The sequence below is a fragment of the Ictidomys tridecemlineatus genome, chromosome 3 (assembly GCF_052094955.1).
Source record: "Ictidomys tridecemlineatus isolate mIctTri1 chromosome 3, mIctTri1.hap1, whole genome shotgun sequence".
NCBI lineage: Eukaryota > Metazoa > Chordata > Mammalia > Rodentia > Sciuridae > Ictidomys > Ictidomys tridecemlineatus.
Genome location: NC_135479.1, coordinates 17,289,085 through 17,302,963, shown reverse-complemented (window position 1 = coordinate 17,302,963; position 13,879 = coordinate 17,289,085). Strand labels below are relative to the sequence as shown.

Below are 13,879 nucleotides of genomic sequence, written 5' to 3'. Positions count from 1 at the left end.
AAAAACATAAAACCAGGAAACCACTGTCTACTTTGGGCAGTGGAAATGGGTTGTCTGTGCCCCCCCCACACCTATTATTGCTATTTGTTGTTGTTATTATTTTGGAAGCCTGAGGATCAAGTTCAATGTGCACTCTACCACTGAACCACATCCCCAGCTCGTTTTTAAATATTTTTGAGACAGGGTCTCACTAAGTTGCTAAGACTGGCCTCAAACTTGAGATCCTCCTGCCTCAGCTTACTGAGTCACTAGGATTACCGGTGTGCATCACTGTGCCAGGCCAAATCTCTTAACTTTAGGAATGGCCACTCAAAGTTCATGAACTTCATACACATACACACACACACACACACACACTCACACACACACACACGCACTTAGTTGTAGATGGGCACAATATCTTCATTTACCTATTTTCATGTGGTACTGCAGATTGAACCCAGTGCCTCATGTGTACTAGACAAGTGCTCTACTGCTGAGCTATATCCCCAGCCCTCAAGCAATATTATTTTATAAAGAAAGAAGGGAAGAGTGCATGAGTTTAAGGAGGAGGTAGAAATATAGGCAAAAGGAGAGAAGGTAAGGAAGTAGAAAAAGTTGAGAAAAGCAAGGGGAACCCTGATTGTGGGATTATTCTAGATGTATCTCCTTCAGTCTCCATGTGGCCCTGGGTACGTGGACTTGTGCTGATGTGGCAGCTGCTTTACACACAAGGAAGGTCAGTTCAGCTAAGTACGGATGCTCTGCTGTCCTCACTTCTGGCTAAATGGAGAACTTTCTAAGACCACCAATCACTCTCACAAAAGAGTGTGGCAGAGTCAGTCATGTGGAGACTGTGTGCTGGGAAAATCTCAAACCTGAGTACTCCTTGCAAATTCCATCCTCGCCTACTTGGGATTCGAGACAATCACAGGTGCTATCTCTGCATCTCAAAACCATGGTGTCCGTGTGGCACACGCCCTCTGTGGGCTCATCCCTGGGATCCAGTCTCGGCACAGTCTGCCAGCTGATGAGAAACTTTAGATCGTTTTGCAATAACTTCTGAAATTTACATGCTTTTTTGAACTCTCAAACACACCTAGCCTAGTCACTTCTTTGAAGAGGCTGCAGACCAAGTTGCCAGGCAAGGAAAACGAAAGCCTGCCTCTGCCGCTGCCCTGTTCAGGCTGGACAGGTGATCAGAATGGACTCAGTGCTTTGGCAAGGCTTCTGACCAGGATCTGATTACTATACACATTTGAATTTATTCCACGATTTTGTGATACATGGCCAAAACTTAGAGGGCTGACTATTGAATAATTTTTAAGCTATAGAAAGACAGCCTTAAAGCAAAACTTATATTGGATATTAACTACAATTAGTTTTTTTATTAAATTTTTTTAAAAAAGTATCACCGTGAAGATGTCAAAATCTAATAAGGATAAAATACCCCTTTCCCCCTTTTAGTGACATCTTTTGGCAGCCCAGTGGCTGCTTAAGCCACCCACAGGCAATGGCCTCCAAGGCAGTGGCTGGGTGGATTCTGCCTGTGTTCACCAGCCATGCCGCATACCCACGCACTTCCAGAACCCACCTTCTGAAGGCAAGGTGGGGACCAGCCGGCCTCAAGGTCCTCCCCTCTAAGGTCCTGGGGAGCTAACTCTGCTGCTGAAGTTCCTGCTGATTTTCTGAGCTACCCCTTGCCCTAATCTGGGCCAGTGTCAAGCATCAGGGATCAGCCTGGAACATAATAGCTCAGAAAAAAAAAGTAAAAACCATGAAGGACACCAAAATGACCCACGGAAGAAATCTCACTGAGGGTGCTGGGGTGCACATCTCACAGGAAGGAGCAGTTCTAACAGAAACAGCCTTCTCTGCTCTGGTTTCTTGCTAAAATTTGTTTACGGCTCTATTTTCCAAGATAAAATAAGCGTAAAGCACAAGTATATAGGTTCTTGCTGTTTATCAGCATTTTGGTATGCTAGTGATCTCTTTTTCTTTTCAAATAATTGTACTAAATAAGAGATTTTTAAAACAAAAATCCTCTACCTCCTTTGGCTAGCTGTAATAAAATAGAGAGGTTTCTTTTTGGACCTCCTTCCTCTTCATAAGCGTCTGTCGGATATTGTTTTATATGAAATACTGTCTACGAACATTTTCAAGTATATTTACTCTTTATTGCATTCCTTCATTTGCATTAAACAATATAATATTTATCTTTTTCAATATAGTTTTGGACAGAACACAAAGACATTATCCTTATTTAACAAGAGACATAAGTTAATACAATGTGTGCTGCTTCTCGGGAGGAGGGAAGAGGCAAGATGGCAAACAGGTTGGGGATTCAGGACATGGGCCACCAGGGATCACAAAATTCCACAATAAATCCACTGTCATAAAAGCCACAAAATGAGCCAGGGATGAAGACTCAAAACAAAAGTATACAGAGAACAAGATTTGGAGATGATTGGCCTTCTACTTGCCACACCCAAGTGCCACTGTGGCAACAAACTGGTCAGAAGTGGTGGCTTCTGACCACCTGTCCTCGTGTTTTAAGCAGCAGTGGGAGAGTCGTGCTCCATATGTCTCATCACCATATGTGATAACCTAATTAAATTCCTTCCAACTCAGTGATAAGACAAGTCACCCTCAAAAGGACTCAACGAGTTCTCCTTCCCTTTGGAAGAAGCGTGTAGAGGATGAGGGAAAGGATCAGACGGGTGTTCAAGGGCTGAAGGGAGAGGGTGAGGACGTGGCTTATTTCTCTGGATAATAGTGTTTTATTTGCATGCTAGATAGTAAAGATAATTTAAAATAAAGGAAGGACAAATTCTAAGTAAGTCATTAGGCTAAGGAAAAGAGAAAAGTGGTGATACTAATAAGCCTTTTATATTATCCTAAGGAATTGACCCACTTAGAGTTGGACACTAATTAGTGCTGAGAGGTTTGTAAATTACTTTATTTTAATAATTCCTTTCTGTTTAGGGGTGTACATTTTTCCATACATATCTTTCATAAGTTTTTAACAACATCTTCTGAGTGGTAATAATTAGCATATATCTTACCACAGAGCAAATTAATTATATCAAGGGGATGTCACAGCCACCACAGTGACAATTGGACTTTCTAATAAGAAAGATCTCCTGATTGCAACTTGAAAATATCCCTGAAAATGATTAAGAACAGCATCTTAGATATTCAAAGCCCTGTTTCTTCAGGCAATAATAACCAGTTCCATGGGAATACCTTTAACCAAATACCAATTACCGTTAGTGTAAGCGTAGGGGAGTTGTATAGAGTCCCAGAGAACCCACGCCTCTGCTCACTGCTCTTGTTTTGCATGCAGAAAGTCGACCTTCTAACAAGGTCAAGTGTTGTCCTGCAACATTTGTTACCTTTACTAATAGTTTTCAGGTGGTACGGAGCTTCAAATGTGTAGTGTGCACAAATACAGTATGGCTCCCACACAGACTCTGAGTAAGAAGGAACCACCTCAGCTCGGGGGAAGGTAAGCACAGCATCTTAAGCAGATTTACACTTTCCACAAAAACACCAGAATATCTCAATAAGCATGAAGAGGGGAGTGTTTTTGCACTAATCATGCAGTGAGTGCAGGTTGAAGGTAGAGAATGTTTCACTTAGTCCAGTATCTCCAGCAAGATGAGTGAAGATCCCAGGCCATCTTCACCTTGGTCATGTCCCTTGGTCACCGTGTGTTGCAAAGAGTCCATTTTCAATCAAAGTCAAGAGGGCTACTGCAAAAGAAGCACCAAACACATACACATAAAAACAGATGAGCACCTGCAAAAAGCCATTCATAATGGAATCACTAGCAGCTTCTTAATGTTTTTGCTACATTTTCCACTATGCATTTGCTATAGAAGGGCAACTGACAAAAGAAAATGGTCACAACTCCATGCATTTAAAAACAGGTTCCAATAAATATGTACCATCAAGTTTTTCCCTGCATTGTGACAAGGTAGTTTTGCGAAGCAGGACAGGGAGAGCAAACCAACAGAACAACCAACCTCCTTGCTTGGTCTCTCATACCTACAACACAGTGAAGAATTCTAATAAATGAAAACAAAGTTATATTGGAAAGAAACTGTCAAATTCATATGTACTGTATGCAACTCTTAAGTAGTTACTGGGATTTGACAGAGTGAAGTTTAGTCTGTAGTCTTAAGTGCTGTGTGTACTTACGCTCCTTCTTCTCTCAAGAGGGCCAAGAATTTTCTCACGCGGTATTCAGGATCCATCTAAATACATCAGAAGAAATAAAGAAGACAAGTTAATGGTGCCTTCTAACAACTATGCACTTACTTCATGCCAAGGAAATGCTTGGTTTCATACTTCCAGTAGCACTCTGCTGACTCACAGGAATGTGTCAACTGCTCCTTGACCACTGTTCTGATGCACAATAAAGCAGATTATATCATTTAGGAGAGTGGGATTTCCCAACATGGAGAATGGCTGAGTGCTGGGTTCAAATGACCTGATCCAGGGTCATTCATGGTCACCTCAGCCAAGTGCTCTCTCAGCTGGTGCAGCATGGGGAGGCACAGCACACCTGTGAGGCATCATTGTGAACCAGACGGTGGTCAGTCCAAGCAGTTCAAATGACATCCAATTCCCAGGACTTCTCTAAGGCATAAAAGTCTCATTAGATAACCCAAATATGGCTTATTAACTCTATGTCAATCAACCATTGAGCTTTTCTTAGCCTCAGTGCCCTTGCACAGTTTCTTCTTTGCAATTAATGGAACAGTTGCACTACAAATAAAACAAGAATACCGCTGACTCTGATGCGCTCTCTAGGTAAACTCTCTCTCAGGGACCTAGAATATGTCATGGGTCTAAGGAAAGATGGCAGGGTTCTGATTCAGGTGTTGGTTCAGGTTGTTGCTATTAATTATCTCTCCTGGTTTTCATTTTATATTCATATGTATAGTAATTTGTTAAAATATATTTTATTCTTATTGGTCTATCAGAGATGTGAAGTTATCTAGATAACAATCATTAAAAACATCCTTTAATTCTTTAAGATGGATTTTTTATTGTAAGAAACACACCTCACTTTTAAAACATGTTCTAGGACAGAAGTCTATTCCCAGAAGGGAACTCCCTACCCTCCAGGAACGGTTTTCAAATGCTCAGTGCAGCTGTGGGCAAGTGTGCAATTGGATTCCCCCCTCCAAACACTTAAAAAAAATTCTCTTCTATCCCAGAAAAACATTGAACAGAAGTTTCAAATGTATCAAAGTTAAGAGGTCAGACTACAAAGGACTAAGAAAAAGTGTGAATAGCTAACAAAAGAAACATTTTTCCTCTTTGGGAATAGAATTACATATGAATCAATTGTCAAGTTCTTAAAAAAAATGGAACTAGCTGGAGCTCAGTTGTAGTCAGTACTTGCAGGTCTTTGCCCATTAAATATATTTAATATGTGTGAGCAACGACTTACTGACTTGCCTGTAGCTATGGAATTAAAAGTCAAGAGAAAGGGAGGAAAAAAGTAATCTAGATAAATGACTTTATTCCCTCAGGTGACATCCAGTCAGAGCAGATCCTCAGCACTGTGCAAGTTTTAACAGAATCATGCTCGGGGAACAGAGAGGGAACATGACTTACATTCTGCTAAACTACATGCCTCTTCACTGGGGCTCAGTCTCTCTAGGCAGATCTAAAGAGAAGTCACTCAGCTGCACAGAATCCATTTGACATGAAGGGGCTCAAACTTGGAGGCCTATGAAGTGTCAGTCGCTGAAGATTAGGCCTGAGCGCCCCACTCTCACTTTCTACCCCACATACATAAGAAGCATTAACTTGATCACTGACCTCAGGCATTAAAGGAAGAGGAAGAGAAGGGGGCTGGGGTGAAAAACCCACAGAGTTTCTTCTGTGCAATTATTGAAAAAAAAATTGAGTTGAAACTAGAAGAAGAAGAGGAGGAAGAAGAAGAGCAGAGCTGGCTTTCCAACAGGTTTGTCTTTTTTCAAGGAAAGTGCCAGTACACCTGTATGGGAACCTTTACCAGAAATAAGCTTCAGCAAAGTGCTTGGTCTGTGACTCTAATTTATTGCTCATAATGGAAAATAAATTAAAGTTTCAGTAGGCTGAACTTTAGGTTTCTAAAAACCACAAAAATATTATTTTAAACTAAGCTTATCACAAAGGATTAAAAAGTACTCACTTCATGTTTCTGATTTGTTATTGCTCCAACGGCCCCCTCTGGATGTAACTGAGAAGCTGAACTCCCGCTCTGCCACCCCCTCTCACACTGGTGGATGGGTAAGACCCCTCAGCAATGCGCCATGCCTATAGCATTCCACCCAGGACCGGAGATGGAATCATGCATTCATTAAAAGTTAACTGAGCACCCTACTCTGTTTAGCTCTGTTCCAGGGCTTTAGATAGTGCATCTGAACTCACTTAGCTTGGTAGGGAGAAACTGATCTAGTATGTCAGATGAGGGCCAGGAGACAGGATGGGCATGAAGCATGGAGTTCCAGAAAGAGTAAAGGTAAGTTGCCAATAGTTGTGAGAAAGTTCCAAAGAAGTTTCATCTGTTTCTGCCCAGGAAGCAGAATGGGGCTCAGTTTTCCATGAGATCCTAGATGCTTTAACCCTATAGTAGTTTGCATGAAATTTCTAGGAGTCCAGTCAGGGAAAATTATACACAGCCCAAGTCCACTCTATGCAATGCAACCCACCTGTTCTTTACAGAAGTCTCCCAGGCCTCCTCTCATATACATGCAGTAACTTACTGATTTCTGATGATAGCACATTCTTCCTCCATCACTAATTGGCTATGTGATTTTGACTAATTTGCTGACAACCTGAGTGATACACAGCTTTCTTAAAACAAGAGGGCAGCAGAGCAATTGCTATTTTTTTGGTGGTGCTGGGGCTTGAACACAGGGCTTCATGCATGCCATGAAAATACTCTATCACTGAGCTATATCCCCTGCCTAAAAATCACTCTTTGAAGTCCTTTCTAGTTCCAAGATCTAGTGATTCCTTAAATTAACAGCTTGAGTTCAGAAATAATATCAGAGAATTATAACAAATGAATTAAAACCTTAGTGAAGGAAATATTAAAACCTCTTGGATCTGGTGCATGGTAAGGCACGCCTGTAATCCCAGTGACTTGGGAAGTTGAGGCAGGAGGATCACAAGTTCGAAGTCAGCCTTGACAACCTAATGGGGCCCTAAGCAACTTAAGAGACCCTGTCTCAAAATAATAAATAAAAAGGGCTAGGTATTTATTTTAAAAATAAAAAATAATAAGTGGCTCAGAGGTAAAACTGCCCCGGGTTCAATCACAATCTCAGAAACAACAAACAAATAAAAAACTCTAGGTGTATGGTGAACTTGTTTCTCTGGATCATGTGGAGGAAGCTCCTTACCTGCAAGGACATCTCGATCAACATCAGTAGCTTCTTGATTCCTATCCAGACTTTCTTCCCTTTGACTTGTTGTGCAATTGTGGTGCGTTCCTTATCTTTAAAATTGCCCAAAAGCTACAAAACAATAAACAACAATGAAGTCCCTCTAACATCAACAACATTAATTAATTCTCACATTCATCCTGAAAAGAACAGTGGTAGGAAACATCTGACTGAGTTAAGCTGATAGGATTCCCTCCTATTTTAAAACCAGTCTGACCTTCCTGAACCCATTAGGTACAAGCACAAAAGCAAAAGCTGGTATCTTAAACCCTGTTTGTCTTTGGATCTCCATTGTTACTCAGAGATATGTTTGCTGGGGAAAAATAGCTCCAATCCATAATAAATACAAGTTAAAATTTTTAGCATTCCTTTCTGGGAATAATCTGTATGTTGTCAAAGCAGACTAGATTTAATTCTCTTGCCCAGCCCTGCCACAAAAACTGCTCAAACAGGCAACCTGGAAACATTTGTCGTAAGGATGATTTTGTTGGGAGCACGCACGCACCATGGGTGGGGAAGGCTGTGAGAGCTTATGGCCTCCACCACTGCTCAGCAACTTGCTAAATCACCTTTTCCAACAGATCTCGTCAAGTCATCTGTGCACATTAATATTAACCAAAGGTTTACTGCAGCATGTATTTTTTTTTAAAAAACTAAAGACTTTATCATCCTCAAAAAATTTCAGAACATTTCCACATTATAAACTCATTAGGAAACTTCTTTTTATTTCTGTAGCTTTTTTGAAGTTTTGAAGGCTTTAATTACTGTTCCAATCTACTAAATGCAAGGAAATGTGCTGATGGCCACTCTAAATAACCAGGTTTTATATGCAATGATTATCTTACTCCCCACCTTACAGCTTCACCCATCCAAGTCCCTGGTCATGGACTGTGTATGCATTCTATGCCTGTGGGGCGCAGAGTAACTCATTCCTGCAGTGAGTGCTCTGCCTACCCTGAGGAATGGGGAATTAATGCCCTGATACTTGTATTCCTCTTCTTCCTCTAATTCCTGAGAACAACTGAAGGTACTATCTCAGGGTTCCATGTTCTAGGTTAAGTTAGAAACCAGACACCAGGTATTCTAGCTGTGTACCCCTCAGCATGATCACCAGCCTCAACTCCTTTCTTAAAAACAGAGTGTAACCCATTGACTCATTTTCACCTCCAAAGCTTCCAGTAGCTGCTCTCCAGTAGCAATGTTGGGCACGTGGATGGTGGTGCTGAAGGCATTAAGCATTTCCATTTCCAGAAGGACATCTTTGCGGCTAGTGGTCCCAATGATAAGAAGCTTTCGGCCCTGAACACAGGAAGAAAATGTGTTGGAATGCACAGGTTAAGACTATTTAGGAAACTAGAGTACTAAAGACTGAACAAAATGTGCAAAATCTATTTATTTAGTTGTGCAAGTGTGAGTGCTTTGGCCCGAAAAGAAAAGATCAGGAGTTCCCTCATGAAAATCTGAAAAAAAGATGTCTACAACATGATTCAAAAACAGCATCTAAACATCTTCTCATTCACAACAGTAAAACAATGGATCGTTAAATCAGAGAGACATGCAAACTGAACAGAAAGACACTGAAGTGGGTGTCTGAAATTCCTTCCTCAGAGACAAGATGGCACTATATGGTGAGAACTGGGGGAGAAAATGAATGAATAGAAAGTCGGTATCTGCGGTTTAACAAGGCTCTATTAGGTTTTCTAGAAGAAGCAGGGTATGACAGTTTACATGTGAGCAACACTTAACTGTGAAACGCAGAGACTAAGAGTTCTACATAACTGTCTCATTTAACATTTTTAAATCTCATTTTTATTTTACCAAGATTACGTGAAAAAATTTTAAAAACCATGCCAGGCTAGTGCCACATTTCTGACTCCCCTCTCCAAGTCAATCATTTCTAGCTCCCCTAGCCTTTTTTCTTGAATTTGCTCTCTTCTCTTTTGATAGCAAGGTGCTATTTTTAGATTTTTGTGAAATACCATTTCTTGATGCCTTACTATGGGAGACGGGGCTTTTCCAGTTACTTGTGCACACTCCTCCCACTGCTTAAAAATATCAGGTGATTTGAAATTTGGGTTTCTTTTCCCTCCTGGTGTCCATTGTCTTCATGGTTCAATCTGAAATGCTCACTCTGTACATGTGCTATACATATGTAGTTCTAGAACTTTCCTCCTTCCTCTGTGAGATCTCCCGTGTCCTAGACTTCCTTCTCTTCATTTATTTCCCCTTTTCTGAGGTGCAGATACCCAGAAAATTCCAGAGGAAAGTTGCATAAAAGGTAAAAGCGTAGACATTACATTTCTGGAAGTTCTTTATTCTGCCCTTTTCTTTTCTTTTTCTGTTTCTACTTGAAAATCATATACCTTGAAATGGGTCTTTCTTTACTCATTTTGCTGGCACTAGATGAGCCCTTTCTCAAGTGGAAATTCTAATCATTCGGTTCGAGGAAATATCTTGGATGGTTTATTTTCTCTGTGACTCACCCTTCCCACTCTCCATTGGGAACCTCCACGAGTTGGATACTGACCCTCTAAGACAAATCTAATTTTTTTTCTTTTTGTTTGTTTTTTACCTCTGGTTTTCATTTCTCTAATATTTTGGGGGTTAACATTATCTTCTAATCTTTAAAATTCTTTCTTGTTTCCTGAAAGCTTTCCTTTTTAACTATACCCTATTATATTTCCTTCTTCTCTTTATTGTTATTATTGTTTTGCAGCACTGGGGATCTAAGCCAGGCCATCCTGCATACCAGACATGCGCTCTACCGCTGAGACACACCCCCAGCTATTCACCCTATCCTATTTCCCAGGTACAGTATCTTATTTTAGGTCTCTGTGAATATTGTAGATTTTTTTTTAAAGTCTTCCTCTGTTCCCTGCTTTGTCTGTTTCCTCTGAGTTCCTGCTCCCCTACTTGTTTCCTGGAGGCTTTCCTCAAGCATCTGGTGATATCGGGCAACTGTTCAGTTAGGCTAATAACTGGAAGCTCTGTGTTTGAGGGCCTCACTCCAGGAAGGTCAGGAAGACTTGGTTGATTATTGTGGTTCTCTCAATGATCAGTATGTATACATTTTTCCCAGAGAAGAGTATTCCAGTATCCTTCCTGAGGGCCACCAAGCCTTGATACCAGCATGCTGGAAGTCGATGGGTCAGGGGTTTGAGAACCTCGCCATTTAAGGCGAGGAGACTACCACTTAATCCTATTTGCTGTATACTGTCTCTTCAGATCAATTCTCATTTAGTCTTCCTGTAATCACACAAATTAAGTACCAGGACAATTCCCGTTTCACTGATGAAGCTATTAGTCTCGCAGATATAAGTGATTTGTTTAAGGTCATATAATTAATAAATGAAGGAGCCATAAATAGATACCAGATCAAATTGTATGCTTCTGCTCTTCATGAAGAAAAACACATTTTAAAAGGTTTGCTTAGAAAATGGAAGATAAGTAAGTATTAAACTTATATGAATTATACTCTTCTTTCTTCTTCTTTTTCTTCTTCTTCTTCTTTGAGTGGAGACTTGAACCCAGGGCCCCCTTCATGTGTGGCAAATGTTCTACCATGGAGCTGTACATCCTATTTATTTCATGAGTACTATATCTCATTTTAGATTTCTGTTATTATTTTTTTTAAAAATTATAATATATGTGGATTTATGGTACATACTCAGACCATATATTAAACCTATTTGTGGATCTTAGAAACTCAGGACATCAATATTACTGTGCTAGTAGGGAAAGATCTTAAGAAACCAAAGAGCAGATGCCAAATAACTTGTTTGGATTTGTGAACATTATCTCATTAGTGTCAATAAGGCATGCTACCCTTTCTGAATGTATTTGCTTATCTGTGCAAGGAAAGAACAGGGTACCACCACGAACAAACCTTTAAGAAACCCAGTCAGGGTTCTCTGGTACAATCAGCCATTGGTATAATAGATGACTGCAAAGATTCTGAGATGGAAGTGGTCTGTGAAATATACAGATTAAAGGCTAAGCATTAACAATATTCAACCAGCTAAAAATCAAATGCTTAAAAACAAACATTTACCAAGTTCCTAGATGAGAATGGAATGACTATATAGAGGGAGACAGATACAAAAGGAAACCACAATGCAGTACAGAAAGGCACAGTGTCATGCGCAGTGATGTCAGGCAGAGGGAAGAAATATGTGGCAGAGAAAGCGGCTTTCTCTTGAGGAGCTAGGACCTGGATTAAAATGATGAGTGGGCTGATTAGGAAGAGGAAGGGGAAGTATATTCCAAGCCCAAAGTAGCAGAAATATAGACACTGGGGTGATTACAAACACGTAAAGACATGTACATTTCTACTATAGCAACATAAAAATGGTGGCTATTTTTTTTTACTCAAAAGTTTTTTTAATTTTTTTGTTTTTGTTTTGTTTTGTTACCAGGAATTGAATTCAGGGGCATTTGATCGCTGAGCCACATCCCCACTCCTTTTTTGTATTTTATTTAGAGACAGGGTCTCACTGAGTTGCTTAGTGCCTGGCTTTGAAATCGCAATCCTCTTGCCTTAGCCTTCTGAGCCACTGGGATTATAGGTGTGCATCACCATGTCGAGCAAAAGTTGTTTTTTTTGTTTTTTTTTTTTAAATACTAAACTGTAATGGCAAGCTTGGGAACACATCCCTGAAGGCTAACAGGTAATAAATGTACCATGTGCTGGTATATTCTCATTTCAAAAATAGTAATAATAATAATAATAATTATTATTTGAGGTAAAGGTTATTGAACCCAGGGCTTTGCACATGCTAGGCAAGTGCCCTACCCCTGAGTTACATTCCCAGCCCTTTTTATTTTATTTGGTATTGAAGACTGAACCCAGGATGCTTACTACTAGCTACATCCCCAGTATTTTCTTTCTTTTCTTTTTTGTTTTTTTGAGACAGGGCCTCCCTAAGTTGCTTAGGCTGGCCTCAAACTTGCAATTCTCTTGCCTCAGCCTCCAGATTGCAGGCATGTACCACTGTGCCTGACTTATTATTTTTTGAGATGGGGTCTCTCTGTGTTGCTGGGCTGTTCTCAAACTTTAGGGCTCAAGTGATCTTCTCACCTCAGCCTCATTACAATTAAACATAGATGATACTTCTCTTTTCCCTTAGGTTTTAACACCCCACAGTTCTAATTCAAACTCTCTCATCGTGTTCTCTCTGGCAGAGGACAATGTATGGCCCTGAGGAAGAATCTTCTTGCTCATTACAAAAGCTGAAACTTTCTCTCACAGTAGTAACAGTGACTACACTCTTTATAGTGTTGAAAGATTGGGAAATGCACAGCAACTTATAATGGAGACGCTAATTTATGTTTTGCTTTTCTTCTTGTTTAACAAGACTGCAAACACTGCAAAGAGGTCACGACCCAGGCAAGTTCAGGCCTTGACTTACAAAGCATCATCTTTAAGAAAACACCGAAAAACATTACTGAATAATTAAGTTGTGCTGGGTCATTTTGTATATTAATTAGTGGTAACGCTCAGATGGAAGCTTTCTCATGAAGAAGCTGCTCTGAATGCACTCACGCTAACAAATGCCACTGGATAATGTGACTGGATAATGTGACGGGAAAAGCCAGCAGTAGCACGCAATGGGGGTGCAGCTCTAAACAGGGCTCGACCTAAGATGGGAGATTCATCTTGTTCATGTGTGGCTACTGGTCTTAAGTCCACAGTGCCCAAACATACCCCTGATAGAAAGAAGAACAGCAGTGATAATTTTTTTTTTTTGGGAAAAAAAAAAAGTCTCACCCAATATATTCATTATTGAGATTAGCTAGTCCTGATGCTGTAAAGAAAAGACCTCAGTAAAATGACTATCTGCCAATAGGATTATGATAAACATTGTTCCAAGGTTAAATAAGTATTAGTTAACTAATTCTCAGTTCCATATGAATTAACTCAGGTGAAAACATTACCATGAAAAAGGCAGGGCTCAGTTAGGTGTTGATCCTTAAAAAAAAAAAAAAAAAAAAAACCCACTTCTTTACAGGATGAAGAATGAGCAACATCTAAGCCTTTTGCCACACAAAGGACTAACCAGATAATCCACACCCTTTCAGAGGTCTTGCCCATTGATTGGCCCCAATAAACTGATTTGTAACAAAAGTTCATGTGGAAGAAAGCTCCCCCCTCCAAATAAAAATACCACCAATATAATACCGCAGTGAAATGGAAGGGCTGATTTCAACCTATGAACAAAAGTAAAGTCAGTTATGCAGAAAAGAAAGGCCATTCTTTCCATATCATTCAATGCTGAGCAAGTGTAATACACCCTTGGTAAGAAGAATTAGCTGAACAATTGGAAACCCTGAAGTGGATTAAGAATCGAGTTTAAAAGTGCAACTCAAAACTGCTGTATGCTGTGGGCCTTAAACTTTGTGTTCTGATTATTAGAAACTGATGCTTTTGAAAACGAGAGTGAAAAATGACA

General features: G+C 40.1%; 1 protein-coding gene across 2 annotated transcripts in view; it reads right to left on the bottom strand.

Annotated features, from left to right (window-relative positions):
- Nucleotides 1-2,134: 2,134 nt before the first annotated feature.
- Nsf (N-ethylmaleimide sensitive factor, vesicle fusing ATPase) overlaps nt 2,135-13,879 on the bottom strand; it is a 147,843-nt gene continuing 136,098 nt past the window's right edge. The window contains exons 18-22 of one of the 2 annotated variants that reach the window (XM_021728362.3): nt 8,595-8,729; nt 7,389-7,502; nt 4,183-4,238; nt 3,930-4,029; nt 2,135-3,734 (exon numbers count right to left, since the gene is read on the bottom strand). In XM_021728362.3, the coding sequence (XP_021584037.1) occupies nt 3,732-3,734; nt 3,930-4,029; nt 4,183-4,238; nt 7,389-7,502; nt 8,595-8,729 (408 nt within the window). In that variant the 3' untranslated portion in view covers nt 2,135-3,731. The remainder of the gene's footprint in view (nt 3,735-3,929; nt 4,030-4,182; nt 4,239-7,388; nt 7,503-8,594; nt 8,730-13,879) is intronic. The other variant, XM_005328151.4, reaches the window with a different exon arrangement.